At 39.3% G+C, this 17,899-nt stretch overlaps 1 protein-coding gene across 2 annotated transcripts in view; it reads left to right on the top strand.

Moving 5' to 3' along the window:
• COL11A1 (collagen type XI alpha 1 chain) overlaps positions 1–17,899 on the top strand; it is a 334,641-nt gene that overhangs the window by 245,604 nt on the left and 71,138 nt on the right. For both annotated transcript variants that reach the window (XM_019501723.1, XM_019501722.1), the window contains exons 47-50: positions 2,164–2,217; positions 2,870–2,923; positions 3,031–3,084; positions 17,576–17,629. In XM_019501723.1, the coding sequence (XP_019357268.1) occupies positions 2,164–2,217; positions 2,870–2,923; positions 3,031–3,084; positions 17,576–17,629 (216 nt within the window). The remainder of the gene's footprint in view (positions 1–2,163; positions 2,218–2,869; positions 2,924–3,030; positions 3,085–17,575; positions 17,630–17,899) is intronic.

The raw sequence follows: 17,899 nt of genomic DNA, 5'->3' as shown, positions 1-17,899 counted from the left end.
TGCCAGTCCAGGGGGAGCCCAAGATTGTGATCCTGGGCTCCCCCTACACCAGCAACATGGTGTAATGGGTTTTGATCACAATCCCCACAGTTACGCTTCCTGCCATATGTATGTGGCATGGCAGGAAGCATGATTGTTGAGACTGTGGATCAGAGCCCATCACACCTTTAATTTAGCATCTGTCAGGGGCATCAGTGACATTAAATTTCCTTTTAGACACTATTCATCCAAAATAGCTATATGTACTACTCTTATGAGACAGCTAGCTAGCAAAAGAACAAAAGTTGCATATATTTTCAGATTTAGAAAAATAATTGCTTGTTATTTTCTAAACGTTGAAGAATTTTCTGCAATACTAGTGTTATTCCACATCCTTTGTTTACCAGCTTTTTTCCAGAATTACCTGAAATTATTTAGAATTTTATTTTGAAAGTTTGAAAAATATGACTTGCTATTTTGTCTGGAATTAAGTGAGGTTTTGAAACAGTAAAGACTCATTATTTTGTAATAGTATGTTTGGAAGGCACAATGGAACATGAATTCTGATTAATGTGTAATAACATTGCTACAACAAACATTTTGGAGGCATAATAAAACTGCATAGTAAGTAAAATGCATATTTAAAAATGGGGACAGACCTCTTCTTCAGTATAATCAAATATAGTTTATCAGTGTTCTTCAGAGTGTGTCAAAGCTTTAAAATATGAGGCTTTGTTATGGTATATCCAGTAGTAAATATGCATTTAGTAAGTTTCTAAATAAAGCATCTTTCATTATAACCAGCATCATAAGCCAGTAACAAGACAAATATTCACTGACAGTACTGTAATCAATAAACACATTTTAGTACACCTATTACTATTAGTTACAGTTTTCCATTTTAGTGCAGCACAAACTATTATCTTTAAAAATAAATAGGGAATGAAATACAGAAATCAATTGCATCATAAGATGAGTTAAAATTGTCTCTCTTATCCTGATTAGATGGTAATAAATAGGCCTTTGCAACAACCACATTGTGCCGAGAACTATAGATCAGCAGTGTCTTCAGTAAGAGACAGAACTGACTGGTGCCATTATGTATGGGAAGCACATTAAATATATCTGAATTCTGTCTCCCCTTGAATTCTGTACTATACAGTTGTACTGTCAATGCAGTATCTGCCACTACAATTAAAGTTGGTATTCAATACCGTGTTATACCAGGTTAACCTCACAGTCATAATACCAACAGATAGATAAAGTCTATTCTTGTTTTGATGTATAATTTTGAGAATATGATTGCCTTTGTATTTTTTCAGCCAAATTTTGTGATCATTCTGGTGATGTAGAGGGGCCAGAAACTGGCCAGAACTAGACAGCAAAGAATTGCCTAGTGAAAGATGAACTCCTTGTTGGTACAAGTGTTCTTCTTCCCATCTCAGCAGCTATAAGGTTTCTACCCTAGTTGTAAGGAATGTATTCAGATCAGACAGAAGTTGGGGATTGGATGTACTTGAGCCTAAAGTTATGCTTGAAAGTTCTTTGATAGAGCACTGCAGAAGGTTAGGAGTGAAGGTTGTGCATTACATTCTGATTATCAGTTTTTTTGTATGTATGTTGAAATTGATAGTACCATTGAAGTAAAATTGAAACTGAGTAGATCTTAAGATGGAGTAAGTGGAGCCACGTTAATTTAGGCCACCTGTGGATTTGGTCTTGAGTGTCATTGTGAGAGAATATAGTGATGGCAATGACTTAAGCTTGAATTAGTTATATTGCTTAAGGAAAGTTTATTGTTGAGCATTACAATTTATTTCCTGTAATGTTTTTGAGGAGGTATAGTCTAAGTTGTTCAAAGGTAAGCCAATAAAGGATTTTTTTTAATGTGGGGGAATATACAGTATGTAATCCAATGAACAAAATCATGGCAATCTTGTTTAAATCAAGCCTATCAACACTTAAGTTTTTATCATAAACTTTCTACCTCACCAGTTATAAAATGTCTGCATTTTTTAATATTTTTGACACATGAAAGTAATTTAAAATAAAAAAAGTTAAAAAAATGTTCATTTTCAAATTATTTCTGATGACTTCCTTAACAGGTGAAATGTGGTTTACATTTTCTTAACATTTCATGTAGTTTCTTGATTTTTTTTTTTTCTTTTCTCTTCCTATTGTTAGGGTTTACCTGGCCCACCAGGTGAAAAGGGAGAAAATGGTGATGTTGGCCCAATGGTAAGGGTTTCTTTTCTTGTTCATTATAAATGCCATAAAAAAAAAAATTGTTTGCTATTGATTTACTTATGTCTTATAATTCAATATTATATTCATAGTCTCCAGGTATGCTTATAGACCTGACAGCCTGAACTAAATCCTGGGTCTGTCAACAATCCCCTCTGTGATCCTACAAAAAATTCTGTACATCCATTTTCTCATCTTTAAAATGGGGGTTTGCTCACTTTAATAGAAAGAAAGAGAAATGCTACTGCACTGGAGGCAGCAGTGCATCTCAGCCCCTGCTTGGGAGACTTAGGGCACTGTGTAAAAGCATAAATAAACAATAGAAGTAATCTACAGGTGTAGTAGATTACCAAGGATGTAGGTGTCCATAATACAGGGAAACAAGGACGTACAACTCTTTGAGCCCTTAGCCCTTGTCAACTTTTTTTATTGGGTAGCACAATCTGGCCAACACAGTGTATGTTGCACTTCGAAGATTAACAGCTTTCTACACATCAAACACCTTGTTACTAAACAGCAATGAACCATCTATCCCAACTATGCAGTTGGTCCATTAAAAGGTAATACCAGAAAAATCCTTGCCTTGTCTGTATTCTTATGATTGTAAGCTCCTGAATTCACATATTGCATTTTCTCTCTATTGCAGGGTCCACCCGGTCCACCAGGTCCAAGAGGTCCTCAGGGTCCTAATGGAGCTGATGTAAGAAACATGCTTGTGTACTGCTTACTGCATTCCTGTTTTAAGATACAACAGTGAGAAATATATGTTGGATAACTTATATGGTTTTGTGGCTTTTTTTATTGTAGGGTCCTCAAGGGCCCCCAGGCTCAATTGGCTCTGTTGGAGGTGTTGGTGAGAAGGTAAGAAAGCTGAAAACATTGACAAAAAAATTGAAACATCTGTGGGATGGGAAAGAAAGCACTTTGTTTTCTTTTTTCCTCTTTTAGACATATTAGAGAAACAAATACCAGGCATTGCCTTGTTAAGTGATAAGAGCCATCTGGATACATAATTGATGCATGATTTGTGAAATAGCAATAACCTAAAGCCTTTCTTTTTGGTGTTAGCGCATTAAAAATGTTCAATAATCACAAAAATAAACTTGAGGAAGAGATATAACTTATAGAGAAAAGATTAGTAGGCAAAGATAACATCATATTCTTTAAGCTCCAGATTTATTGACTTCAGTCATGGGTTGGTTGTTTTTTTCAATTTGAACCCCAATAGTTTGGGATGAGGCTAATACCTGAAACGTTCAGTTATCAGATATTATCAGTTATATCAGTTTTGCATCTGTCTGTGAGATCAAGTAACTCGGTGCTCAAAACACTAATCCGTAAGTCACACACACTGCTGATGGTAATGATAGTGCTCCATTAAAAATTAAAGATATGATGATGATTTACCATACCGGAAAATGTGGCCCAATATCTCATCCATATTATGTGGTATTAGTACTCTGACATTTGATTAACACTTTTGAAAATTGAAGCTCCTTACATTTTTAATGTATCTTTAGATTTGATTTCATTTTTTTGTACAAGATTGAAAAAGATCTACACTGGAATGTTAGTTTTCTTACTACTGTGTAGGAGAGAGATTATTTAAGGTGCATACTACTTCTGCAATGCAATTTATTTTGTTTAGTAGTTTTCTTAAGGAACGGCAAATTCCAAATTCAGAAAATAATACAGAGGTCTGAAGACTAAACAGCAGAAACGCTTTGTTATTTATTTGTTGCTTTGTTTTTAAATAATAAAAATATAAATATGTAAACTGATAACATCTTTATCCTCTTAGGAAAGTTTCTTGGTGGTTTACTGCAACCAAACCAATATTTTTTTTTTCTTAAACCTCAGTAGGGTAGGGATTTTCTTTGCCTGAAGTACCTCCAAACTGTTGTCCACTGTGCCTGCAGTCTTGTCTTGATTATGCCACCTAGTGGCAACAAACACGCTCTGTAGGTGTTGGTGTGCAGGAAATGTGATCAAATGCTAAAGGTCATATTATGAAACTCCTATTAATGACAAGTAATGTTTCACTCCTTTAAATCAGTGTGAGAAAGGGTGTCTTAAACTGGACATCAGAAGTGAGAACTAAAATGACAGAAATCCACCATCCCTTTAGACTGTTTTCTTCAGAAATTTCATTATGCTCACCCCATTCAACTGGGAAAAGTGAAAGAGAGGATGCACTGAGAATTCTGGGGACTTTTGTTCAAATGCTGAAACTTATATGCTCAATAATGATGAAAAATGGCAAAAATGAAAACAGTAGAGTCATCATGTAGCATTATTCTTCAATACGTAAACAATTGCATCAGACTGCCAAATATATTCACTGTAATTCTAACATCAAGGGAACACCGAAAAGATCTATCACATATAGTAACAGTCTTTTAGAAGATAATGTATATTCTTCCTTGCCCCTTTTTTCCCCCTGTTCCAGTAGATAATTAAACACATATGTTCTTTATCCCCTTCTACACTGCAGCACTTTGGGATTTATTCTTATGCTTTCTCTACATATTCTTTTTGGTACAGAAAGAGCTCTAATACTTCTAGGTGTAAATCCATCACAGCTATGCATTTGAAGAAACTGACTTGCATCCCAGGTTTATCAGAATCATTTGTATTTGTCATAGGCCTTCTCTTAATCACTCAGGAAGACTGTAACTTTCCAAGCCTGAGGTATTTTTCCTTTACAGAAGATAAGGAAGCTGCCTTTGCTTTCTTTAGATTGTAAAAATAATAATATAATAGAAATCACCAAGATCTGTGATTCATCTTACAGTGTCTTGCAAGCCCATTCTTTCTTGGTGCCAACAGAAAAACAGTACATTTCTGTACTGTTGACATCTGATATAAAACTTCTGTTATGAATCTTTTTTTTCCTTCCTCATTAAAATAATCTCCCTTCATATAACCCTTCACTCACATTAAGGTCACATTAAAAGGAATCATTTACTTCTTATCAGTCTGAGCAGACTATCATTTTAATAGAAACTTCAGATTTGCTACATGCCTATCAAATAAATCACTTACCATTTTTCAGAGGGAATGTGGAAAAGTAGTGCAATGATGTACCGCAAAACTAGTGGTAAAGAGGTGATGAAAAATACAGACTAATTTGTCTCCTTTCTTTGCTTTCTGAGATCAGTGAATTATGATGCAAGGATCTGAGGCAGATAGGAACAATAAACCTTGTATTTTAGTTTTTGCATGCTGCAGCTTCTGCTGGGCCTAGAGCTGCCAATGCTTTACTGCTTTCCTTTGTTTCAGTTGTGTACATTTAATTTGTGGCACTGAGCATCGGCCCACATTTTGCTTATGTTAGAATGTTTTGCATCTTTAATGTATTTTACCGCAAGTTGTTGGAAACATACAAAGCCTCATGCTTTTCCCCCTGGTTCTACAGAAAAGTAGAGGGTCTGTAGCAGTGAAAGCATCTCTTTGGTCATTACAAGGGGTCTACCCAACATGAGGCAGCTAGCTGATTTCAGGAGCAGATTGCAGGCCTGGCTGCCATTTTCAAAGGCTTGCTGTGGTTGCCACCCCACCCCGTCTCTTCCTCCCTCCGCAATGCCTCTTATTGGCCAAGGGTCTGCGGTGGCCCCAGCCCTCAGTGGTGATTGGCTTTGAGGGCTGTCTATCACAGAGCTCCAGCCCTCACCAGTGATTGGTGGCAAGGGCTGTCCAGCAATTGATGGTGATGGATAGGGCCACATGGTAGGCAGCTCTCTCGGCCAGTCAGAGGCAAGGTTGGCAGCCACCTTGGCCTCCTTTGGGTGCCAGCCACCCCTCTTCCTCACTGGTGGGCTGCACAGCCAGGCTGCAGTGCAATGAGGATTGCTGGCTCCTTCTAGGGAGCCAGCATTTTATTTTCAGTAAGTTTTCAGGGGGTTTTTGCAGACATTGCCCACTTTTGTGGGCAATGCCAGATTTCACATTTTCCACAAAATCCATTAAATCATTACAGTGATCACCAAATCCACTATTTTCCCTTAATTATTAGTAAGGTGTAATTTAAGGATTTTCTGGAGTCACTTTAAAAATGATGAGTCTGGTGGCTGATTTGTGCTGTTTAGCAAAATTATCAATTGTCTGTATTGGATATGATAGTTTTTATAACTGAGGTTTCTCAGCTGCTTCATGTCCAGAATAGAAAGATCATAATAACATCAGATTGTAATGTTTAATCACTCTGCTGGTGTCTGTCAAGATAAGGGCAAAGATAACAATATTGAAACTTCTTACTCATAGATTACTTAAATATCTTTAATAATTACTGCTATTTATTTTGTGAGTTGATTTTGTTAATTCCTCAGTTACTTTTCATTTTTCACAGACTGCATCTTATGTTCTCTTTACTATGCTGCATACACACACACTTTTTGCCCTGGTAAGCTGCTGATGGACACCTAAAATTGTGCATCAGTATTCCTACCACTGACAAAATGAGATTCACTTTGGTCATTAAGTTAAATTGCACCATGTTCTAGAAATTACAAAGGGTCATATTCTGACACACTAACTCACATTCACTCTATGATTACTTGTAATGATCCTAAAAGATCTTATTTTGGTTATTACTTTCAGTTTTACTCTCATAAAATATCTTGGGTTTTCTACTATGCTGTATGTAGGCAATGTTTCCTTACATGCAGCAAGTGTATATAAAAACATAATTACAATTTAGTTCTGTTTAAATTCATGCTTCAGTAGGTATCAGTTCTTGCTATACTTTGGCCTGTGAGCTTGAAACAAAAGGCTTTCTTTTTCAGCCTCTATACCTGAAGAAATTTGAGTTAGAGAAAATATTTTGTCTTTTTTTGCTGATAAAGAAATAAGATACAAAAACTTGTTGTAAATCTGTTTGACGTTGTAGTTAATTCAGGATTGATCCTCAGAGGAAAAGTGGTTGAACAGTCAATGTTAGGTGCTTTTGGACATCAGATAACAACTAGAGCTTTCTTCCTGAAGCTCTTATTCTTTTGTGGTTTAGAATCTGCTCTGGTTAAAATCACAGTCAATTCCTGCTTTTATGTCAGGGTTTTTTGGAAGTTTAGGCCATGCTGGATAGCTCAGGAGAACTGGTATAACTCATCATGAGTCATGTATGACTGATGTGCTACCCACCAAAGGTGCATAATGCAGAATACTTATATGATCTCTCATATTTTACAATGTGCATGGTATGATCTGTTGGCAAGATGTTTTCTTGGCACTACATTTCCCAATGCTTTGACCAACACATTTTCAAATTAAATGTAGTTGGGCTTCTGTTACTTTTCTTGGGAGATTCTTTCATCCACAACTCTTAGTTATAAGATCTTTTCACACTATAAATAAATCTTTTTTCCTGCTTAGAGTTTTTACTTTTCAAATGCATGGAAGATTTTTAAATATCCACATAAATATGCTTTTAAATCTTTTCTCACAATTTGCTTCCACAATTTCATTGATATTTCTGTTTATCTTCTCTCAATTCCCTCCCATTTTTTGCAGCCTTGATACCAGAAATGAATACAGCGATCTAATTTAAGTTTCACTGGGCACATTTACATGCACATTTAATGCACACAAATAATTTCTGAAGCTTATTGCTCTGGAGTTTTTTCTTATGCAGCAGAGCACATGTAGACACTGCCCCAGTTGGCTGGGGTACAAGATGCTTCATCATGGGGATAGCCGGCAGGCAGCTCCCTCACTGAGGCACCCTGCGGCCCAGGGAGCTGCTTGGCATCACATCTCCCTGTCTCTCTGTGTTGCAGGAGGGGATGGCTGCTTCACAGGGTGCCTCAGCATGGTGCTATCAGCATTGGCGACGTGCAGGGGGTGTATGCAGGTGCATGTGCACCCCCTAAGATTGGCCGTGCACCCTCTGAAAGTGCCAGCCACAAAACCAGAAATGCGATCGGCCACTGGGGGATCCCCCTCTATCAGCAATCTGGTGCCCCCCCAGACTTGGGAGGCACCAGTTGCCGATGGCTATCAGCCCCCATATTGAGAAACCTTATGCTCCAACCAGCCCCAGCCCCCATAGCACATGAAGATCTGAGGGAGAAGCTGCTCCCCACATCTCCATGTACTGCCGAGCAGCTGTGTGGGGCACAGGGTGCCTCAGCATGGGGGCTGTGCATGAAAAACTTTGCTGCAGGGTAGTATTTTTATTTTACAAGACTACCCTGCTGTAAAGTTTATTAGTTTTGTGCTCCCTAAAAGAAGCACACATGGAGATGCTGAAACATTAATTAGTGCAGCTAATTAGTCATCTACACAGTAAACATCTCATCTACACAGTAACCATCTCATGTAGACACACCGACTGAGTGCATCTATATGAGACACTTTGCTGTGGAGTTGACTAATTAACTCCATATTAAAGTGTCACTGTCTATACATATGCCCCTATTAAGCCATAGTAAACTAATCAATTCTACTATAAGATAGTATGCCTACCAGAAATACTATCCTAACATGGAGTTATGTACTCTGCTACAACTTGTGTAGACAGTGACCAGGGCTGGCTGGGGCATGAGGGTGCTACAGTGCAGGGCTGCCTGCCAACTCACCCCGCACTGTAGCACTCATGCCCCAGCCAGCCTCTCCATGTCAGATTGACCCAGGATCGGGGAGGGGGAGGCAGCTCCAGGCTGGTAGGCTGACCCTCCAGACCCCCTGCCAGCTGGGGCTGTGTCATCCAACTCTATGTGGTGCAGCCCTGGGCACATGTGTAAACACAATACCTGGGAGGAATAAACTCTGGTGCAAACTGCCCTGGAGTGTATTGTGTCTCATTAATATCCTCTAGTAGTTGTGTCCACTAAGTATCTAATGCTTCATAAAGAGAGATGATCATGGCTGTAGTCCATCTTTTGCACAAATTATCCAGCTGAAAATTGAAGAATACACTGTATTCAAAATCTCATCTAAATCTATCCTAATCATGCAGGTAGTCCAACATATTCAAAGTAGCTTTTTCTGCCAGAACATCATATTACATTACATTTCCTTTGTGTAACTAGCTTTCTTCTATGTTTATCTACACTTCTTATCACAGCAATGACTGGGCAATTGAAATTTTGTAGCCTGGTATTTTTCACTTCTGAGCCTCTTAATATTCTGTACATTTTTCTTTCCCATTTATCCTGTACTTATGGTATAGATGGCAGGTTCGCAATGTATTTGATGCTTTAAATAAGATTCTTTGGGTGAAGTATTGACCTCATTGAAGTCAATGAGAATTTTACCATTGGCTTCAATGAGTCTAGGATGTGACCCCTTGCATTTATACTCAATTTATTAATTCCTGAGAAAATTCTCTCTCAGTTATTTTGTAAAAAATGTGACTTACTTCTCCTTCTCTGTTCCTCTTCCTTACCATCTGGCTCTTCTATGTGGTTTAGAGCTTCCATTGTGTGAGAATTATCCCACCAATTTAATTTGGGAACATAAATTCATACACACGCTGCATCAGTAGGTACCATTCTTATTTCCTGTTGCTTATTTCCCATATCCTTTACATGCATACATGAACGTTTGCAAGCACATTGTCTTGCTTATTTTTTATTTTAATTGCTTGTTTTTACTTTACTATTCCCAAGTTTTAAATACATGCCAGATTTTTCAGTTAAGAAGCTTCCACTTAATGAGTTCTGCCAATTTTGAAAACATAAGGAATTATTCTGTCTGGAATAGTTTCTGCTTGTTGAATAATTTTCACTCAAATGGTCATGGGTGGATCCAGGAGGATGCAATGGCACAGTCTCACTCAGGCAAAGGGAGGTGTGGCTTCATTCCTCTTGCCCTGGATCTGCTACCACAGATGATGTCTCATCAATTATCAGATTGTTTACTCTACATCCCTTTACTTTCTTTCCTGTATTTTTTTCCAATGGATTTTGTTGTGTAGGCATGCTTTGGTTTTCTCATCTAATCCTGGGTAAGCTCATCATGATATAAGTAACAGAATTCTCAACTATCAAAATTTTCCCTTCATCAGCTAGCAAACTATAAATTTTTTGTCATATTTAATGCTATGTGTTTTTAACTAGCCTGTTGTTTCCTCCATTTTGCATACAAAATATAGGCCTGAATAATCAAAAGCATCTGTGGTACAAATGTGCATGTAGTATTGCATTATTCATGTTTATAACCTCCCTGGAATGAGCTGGAAGCCTTGAGACTCTGTTACACTCAAGCATAACCACTTAAAAACCAACTTGTCCCTCAAGTATACTTTCTTTAGCTTGCTTATAATTAGAAAAAAATAGTAGAACAAAATCTACAAGCATATTATAATGTATATCTAATACAACACAGGAGGCCTGACTTTCAGAGGTGCTAGGCATTTATCAACTGGATTTTAACTTGAGTTACTCATCACCTATGAAACATCTTACCCTGTTTACCATGCCTAAAATTAAACCTACCCTTTAAACAATACATTTCTTTCAAATACCCCATGAACTTGGGAAATCTATGGGCATCTTTACACACGCTCCAGGAGTGTGTGTGTGTGTGTGTGTGTGTGTGTATATGTGTATTGGGCGGGGGGGAGGGCGGGTGCTTTAACTATAGTGGATCCGAGAGCCACTCTAATTAAATCACCCACAGCATCTCATGTATTCAGCATCTCATACTTCAAATTGGCAGTGGCGGTTCTTTAAGCACCCCCACTGCCATTGTAAAGCCCAGGGATGCTGAATACGAGGGCTGTGCGAGGCTTTGGACAGAGCTTTGGATCTGGAGAACCTTTGGATGCTTCAGGGTCTGAAGCACCATGTCCGGGTTGAAGCACTGGCCTCATTAGGCTTCCTTAAGCAGTTCGGAGCTTCCAAAGTGCTTCAGAGCTGCCTCGGAGATCTGGCCATAGCGTATAATGGGGAAACAATAAAATATCTATAACCTTGTTGTTTTTTGTCTGATTTGGATGAAATTTTCAGGGATGGTAGAATCTGCAGAGAGCATGAAGCCTGTCAAGTTTCAAGAAGATCGGTGGGGTGCAGGAGTTTCTGGGGAATGGCACCCCAAATTCTTGAAAGCAAAACTCCTGTCACGTCTGTGTGTTACAACACAGGGAGGTCAAAACTGCAGAGGTGGTTGCTCTTATTGAGGCCACAAAGCCTGCCAAGTTTCAGGAAGATAGGTGCAGGAGCTTGGGGGGAAATGCCCCTCAAGCTGTGGACAAGCAAAACTCATGCCATGGGTGACTGCGTGTGCTAAGGCGCAGCGGGGTGACAGCTGCAAGGATGGTGGCCTGGCAGCTGCTGAGGAGATCAGTGCAGGGGGGTTCTGGGACCCTTCACCCCTAGCTGCTGACAGGAAAATCTTGTGCCATGGGTCCTTGTGGGACTAACTGTCTCTGTCTTGGGGCGTGGGAGACACTACTGCAGGCCTGGCTGCTAAGCTACTGTGTTACCAGTTACTAATCAAGCATGATTCACTCAGGGGCCAGCTCAATACACAGGACCTAGGTAATGTAGCCTGTTAATTGCCATCAATTAGCACCTACAAAACCAGGCTAAGGAGAGGAAAGACTCAATACAGACAATCAACTGCCCCAAGACAGATACAGTCAGTTCCACAAGTACCCATGGCACGAGTTTTGTTTGTCAGCAACTAGGGGTGCAGGGCCTCAGACCCTCCCTGCACTGATCTCCTCAACAGCTGGCAGGCGTGGTGGCTGCAGCAGGAGCCACCATCCCTGGAGCTGTCACCCCACTGCGCCTTAACACACACAAGGTCACCCATGTCACGAGTTTTGCTTGTCCACATCTTGAGGTGCAGTTCCCCTCAAACCCCTGCACCAATCTTTTTGAAATGTCAGGCTCTGTGGCCTCAGTAAGAGCTACCACCTCTACAGTTTTGACCTCCCTGGGGTGTGACAGGAGTTTTGCTTTCAAGAATTTGGGGTGCAGTTCCCCCAAAGCCCCTGCACCAATCTTCTTGAAACTTGACAGCCTTTGTGGCCTCAGCCAGGGCCACAGCTGTGACGTGAGTTTGGCTTTCAATAATTTGGGGTATAGTTCCCTCCAAACTCCCACACCAATCTTCTCGAAACTTGGCAGGTTTCATGCACTAAGTAGAGGCTATCATCTCTCCAAGTTTCATCCAAATTGGACAGAAAACAATGAAGTTATAGGTATTTCACTGGTCCACCCACTATACCCTATGGCCAGATCTCTGTGGTGGCTCCAAAGCTTCTGAGCTGCTTTGGCTGAATCAAGGTGGAAACCCAGCCTGGAGCTCCGGATCGGATCGCTGCCATCTCAAGCGGCTGGATCCGAAGCTGGATCAGATCGTTGCTGAGTCGCACAGGGCTGCTGAATACACAAGACACAGAAGCTGCTGGAGTGCGCTAATTAGCATGCTCCAGCAGACATGATTAATTGAGTCTGCTCCAAAGCGCTGTGATTACAGCACGTCAAAGCAGCATCCCCACATGTGTACAGGCATCCTATGAGTTTACCAGCACAAAAATAAAACAAATGAAATAAAAATAAGTTAAACTTCTTTCCATTTACTCATCACAAATAAACTCAGTGCATGAGTGTAGGCCTGTTTTTGATTATGGTTGTCAAACACATCCCAGAGCTATATCAATATATAGGAATTGCAGCATTAGTATTATTACATTTTTTCATGAAAAAATGTAATATTCACTGCATATTCTACCATTTCTCTGTTTTCTGCCTTTTTATAGTATCTATTAAGCAGGTACAGTCAAATGGTATAACATGTCTATGAACAAAATTAAATCTAAAAACACTGTCACAGTCAGGTACATGGAACACTTTTAACAATAGTGAAAGAAAAAATGTGCTTTACTGTACTGAAGAGGAATTTCAGCATAAGAAAAAAACATTTCACTGGTCTTGACTTACTCTATACTCTTTGATGTTGTAAAATTAAAATAAAACAACAATATTCTATATTAATAATGTTTCCTAAACAGCAATCATGACTGAAATCAGTGGGATGATGTACATGTTTGTATGATCACATTTTAAGTTAGTTATATTAGAGTGGAAGTGAGATACTTTTAGATTAATTGAACAGTTTGGCCTAAACATTAAAAACATGGTGAGTGATTCTGTGCACACCGTCTTTCATACACAAATCATTTGTTCCCACAGGTATTCATCAGCAAACATTTGCATTTGCAAATATTAAATTCAGTCTTGTGGGTGAATAAAATTAGAGTGCAGAATTGTGCCCAGAGACAAAAAAAGAGCAGAGAGCTAGAGATTATATTGAGATCATGTTTGAAAACGTGGCTGCTAAAACTTATTAATGTTTTGCAATTATTACAATACTCTCAGCCGAAGTGGACCAGTGGCAATTTATACTCACTGAAGAAGCAGACTTCTAATTACTTGCTTCTAATTGTGTGCCTCTCTGACTGTTATCACTAACACACTTGCATGAATTTGTGCACATATGTCCGTGCACATGCATGCACCAACAAACACACACATGTGCACACAGTTTCTTCCAAAATCTCTTTTTTGCCTTTGAATTAAATTGAGAGGCATAGCACAATGCTGTGGATTGTTTAAGTCCTAAAAAACAGCATATGACCCTTGGAGCTGATTATAAGCCGAGAGATGTAGCTTTTTTTCCAAAGGAGATGTACCTTTTTTGGTACTAGTCTCGTTTTTATCCACATATTAGCCTTCTCAGACTTTGAGAATTCCTTGTGAGGAGACAAACAGAAACAGAAGTGTTATGAAAATCCTTTTACATTGACTGTTATGCTCAGTTGGTGTTACAGTGGTCTTACAATATTCAACTTACAGTATTGTAGACTACTTACAATATTCTAAAACATAACCAAAAGGTGGCAGCCTTCCATCCAGTATCTTTTTGCTAGTGTACTTTCCATGTATATTTTCCAGAACTATTTTAGGTGGTTAATCGTAAAGAAAAGACTTTAAAACTGAGGTCTTGGACTGAATAAAAATATTCTATGTGAATGATAGAAGAAGATTCCAGAATTTTATGTTAGTGCCATTGTATCAGTCTGTGTAGCTTAGGATTGTTCTTGCTGAGCACTTGTCTGAAAAAGATCCTATGATATTTTGGGCTTGCCCTTAAAAAGATCTGATTTATAGTCTCAGGATTTGCTGTGCAATAGTTAGAGGTAGACTAAAACTAGATCATATGATTTCTTTCCCTGATAGAGCAAAAGGTACTTCCCATGAAGATGATATATCAGGTGTTGAATTTGTTATGCCCTCAATCTTTGCTAGAAGGCAAAGATCAAGTCATTTATTCACACCTGAATGAAACAAGATGAAAACAGATTGGTCATGTATTTAATACTTATGAATATATACTCTCTGTGGGTGCCTACAGATGTTTAGGGGCTGAGCTCTAACTCATGGCACTTTACATTCCCCGCCCCCCACTCCAACCCAACAGATGTTCACCTGTTGGATTGGGGAGGGTGGGGCCCAAGCCCGCCTGCACTGACCCTGACCAGCAGATGGGGGTGCTCCAGCAGCCTTAGAGGAGGCTGCAGAACCACTCCTCTCCCCAGCCTTGTCCTCCCCCTCCCTTCCCCCCCTTCCCCCAGCTCCAAGGCTACCAGCAGGAGAGTGAGGAGGCAGGGGAGGGAGCAGCTCACAGCTGCTAGCCAGGCTCTGCCAGGCAAGAGCTGAAGTAGGGGCTCAGGATGGAATGGAGCCCCCTCAATCAGCATGCTCCCCCACCCACCTATCCCAGCTGGGGTATTGGGGGTAGATGAACCTGCTAGGTGTGGGAGGGTCCATTCTATCCCCCTTCCTGCCAGGTCCGCCCATGGCAAAGCCAAGCTGTCAGCACTGCTGCTGTCAAAAGGGCCAGTCAGGGGGTGGGAGAAGAGAGGCCCCCTCTCATATGGGCTCCCCCTCCACATTTACCCTGGCTGGGATATTGGTGGGAGCCGGGATAGGCTGAAAAGGTAAGGGGGGGCTTGCTTCCCTGACCCTCTGCCTGGGCAATAGCAGCAGTAGCTTGACAGCAGTAGCAGCAGTGATGGCCAGAGCTAGGGGGGTGGAATAGAGCCCCCTTGCCTCACAGGCCCAGATTTGCTTCCCCCAATACCCCATCTGAGGTAGCTGTGGGGAAGGGGGGGGTCATGTGGTAAGGGGACTCCACTCCACCCTGCCCGTCCCCTCAAGCTGCAGCCAGGCAAAGCCCAGCTGGCAGCTGTGTGCTGCTCCCTCCCCTTCTCCTGTGGGGCATGGCTGGGCTGGTGATTGCTGGTGCAAGCAGTAGCCCAGCTCTGCAAAGATGCTAAAAATTAAACCCTTGAGGAAAAACAAGTTCCCTAAGGTGCTCCATTCTATAGCACCTTTAGCTAATAGCTTATTTGAAAAGGTTAATTTTTCATGTGATTGTGTATTTTAAAAGTGTTCTCCAGCTGTGCACTCCAGGGGCCCAGTCACACAGAAAATGTAACTTGTGTAAGTATCCTAGATGTATTTTTCTAGAGCCAGCTGTTGCAATGTAGTATAGGCTTGAAAGGTACCTCATGGGTCATCTAGACCAACTCCCTGAAAAAATTCAGGATTCATTATTCAGACACTGTCCCAGAAAGATGCTTACTTTGCCTCTTCTTGAAAAACCTCCAGTGAAAGAAATTTTGAAACTTTCCTAGACAATTTCTCTTATTTTCCACACAGTTCTTACTCTTATAAAGAGTAATGGCAAGCACTAAGAGAAACTATTACCACTAATAAACTAATGGCAGTTTAGATTTGCAAAAATTGTAGTAAACAGTTTCTAAAATCAAGTCAATAAAAGACATTGTAAAGCACTTACAAGTACTTTTTAAGGTTCTGAAGATTTATTGATGGTTTGATAATCTGCAGAAATTATTGGATAATATCAGATCAGATAATTATCAGATAATCTGCAGGTATTATCAGTTAATGGCTCTGATAATCAGCAGAAAAATCTTTATCTTTTTCCTATAGTTTGAACCATATTTACAGTGGGCTAGATGTGCTGAGTACATGGAAGCGTGTAGGCCCTGGCCCCCCTCAAAAAAGAGGACTGTCATATGAAATGTGCAAAACTTTCCACATGTCCATCATCTTAGTTCTCCTCCTCCTCCTGGCAAAAATACAAGTTGTGCCTATGCAGTGGGCCATATTTAATCTTGCTGTCTCGGTCAAAATTCTTCCAGGGCAGCAGAGCAATTTGTTTAAGCTACATCTGTATCTTTATCATATGTGTGCTTCAATACAGACTAGACAAATGACCCCTTCCACAGGAAGATTGAAGACATGCCCCTTATGTAAAATGAATTATAGTGCAGAGAGGTGTATGCAGTGTTCAGATTTTGAAGAGGCTAGGCAGTTTAATTCATGATATGTACATTTTAATTCTCTAGATAGGTCTTTCTTTTTTTGTTGATCTGCATGATTTTTTTATTCTTATTTTAAGGCAAAATTCAGACCAAGTTTGATACAGTTCCGTTATTTTAAAAAAGGTATAAACTTAGCTTAAACTTTTAACTTTTCTATTGGAGTAAATTGAATATTTTTCTAATTTTTCTTTTGTCGTTTGTTGAGCAAAAAAAAGGTATAAGTAATTCCACACATTATATCAAAAAATCTTTTAAGTAAATCATGCTGTTCTCACCTGAGCACACTCTGGCTAGAAAACAGGTTTTGTTATGTATTCACAGATTTATATATTCAGGGCATTAGTAGCAGAACATTTTAGTAACAAACTAGTTTTCTATAAAGGTGTATTTATCAGTCTACTGAGCTAGAAAATAATTGCTCATAACTGAACTTTAAAAGTAGTGCTTGCAAAGCCAGACTTTGACATACACCATACTGTGTATTGGCTCAAAAAGAAAATAAATTACCTTAAATGTTCACTTAATATGGTATAATCTTTGACTTGCACAGATTGTTTGCATATGGTGTTCTTTTAGATGCAATCTGGTTTACTAAATAATTCCCTTCAGCAGTAAAAGCACAGTGTGGGTCTTGGTGGTCTCTTTTAAAATGTTATCGCTATTCTATTATTTTATTCTTTTGTTATGGCTTGCCTTATTATTTATTATATCACTAAAGACCTAGAAATAAAGTCTAAACATCAATGGAAATTAATTTTCAATTGGTACTTGCTATTTCTTAAGGATTTGCTTCCAGATGAGAACATGAAAAATGATGATGGAAGAAAAATGCAGATGGTCAACACGTGTTTGTTTTCTTTCATTCGGAAAAAAAATGATAAACAGAAAACTTTCAGTACAAGGCATATTTTTAATTCAACAAAAGACTGTACAGATAAAAGCAGAGAAAATAAAAGACTCTTATTTATAAATCATTATCTTTTTCTGTAGGGTGAACCTGGCGAAGCAGGTAACCCTGGACCTCCTGGAGAATCTGGTACATCTGTGAGTATATTTTAAAATAATTCTGGTAAAATAGGTTACATGGTATAAAATCCTATAGAGGAATTTCTGGTTTCCTATAATCAGATTACTTATGAGATCCTGAGATATTTTTCTCACACTTTAACTGAAGAACTGATGTTTTAAAATGTAATTTATTTGCTTTCAATTATAGCTCACCTTTTGTATACTAACAATGCAATTACACTTGTGGACATCTATTTCTTATGCCCAACAAGTTACCATGTATTTGTTTAATAAAGCTATTTCTTT

This window comes from Gavialis gangeticus, unplaced genomic scaffold (genome assembly GCF_001723915.1).
Source record: "Gavialis gangeticus isolate Ggan-Ray unplaced genomic scaffold, GavGan_comp1, whole genome shotgun sequence".
In the NCBI taxonomy this organism is placed as follows: Eukaryota; Metazoa; Chordata; order Crocodylia; family Gavialidae; genus Gavialis; species Gavialis gangeticus.
The sequence above is the reverse complement of the archived record's forward strand: the minus strand, read 5'-3'. Positions and strand labels throughout refer to the sequence as shown.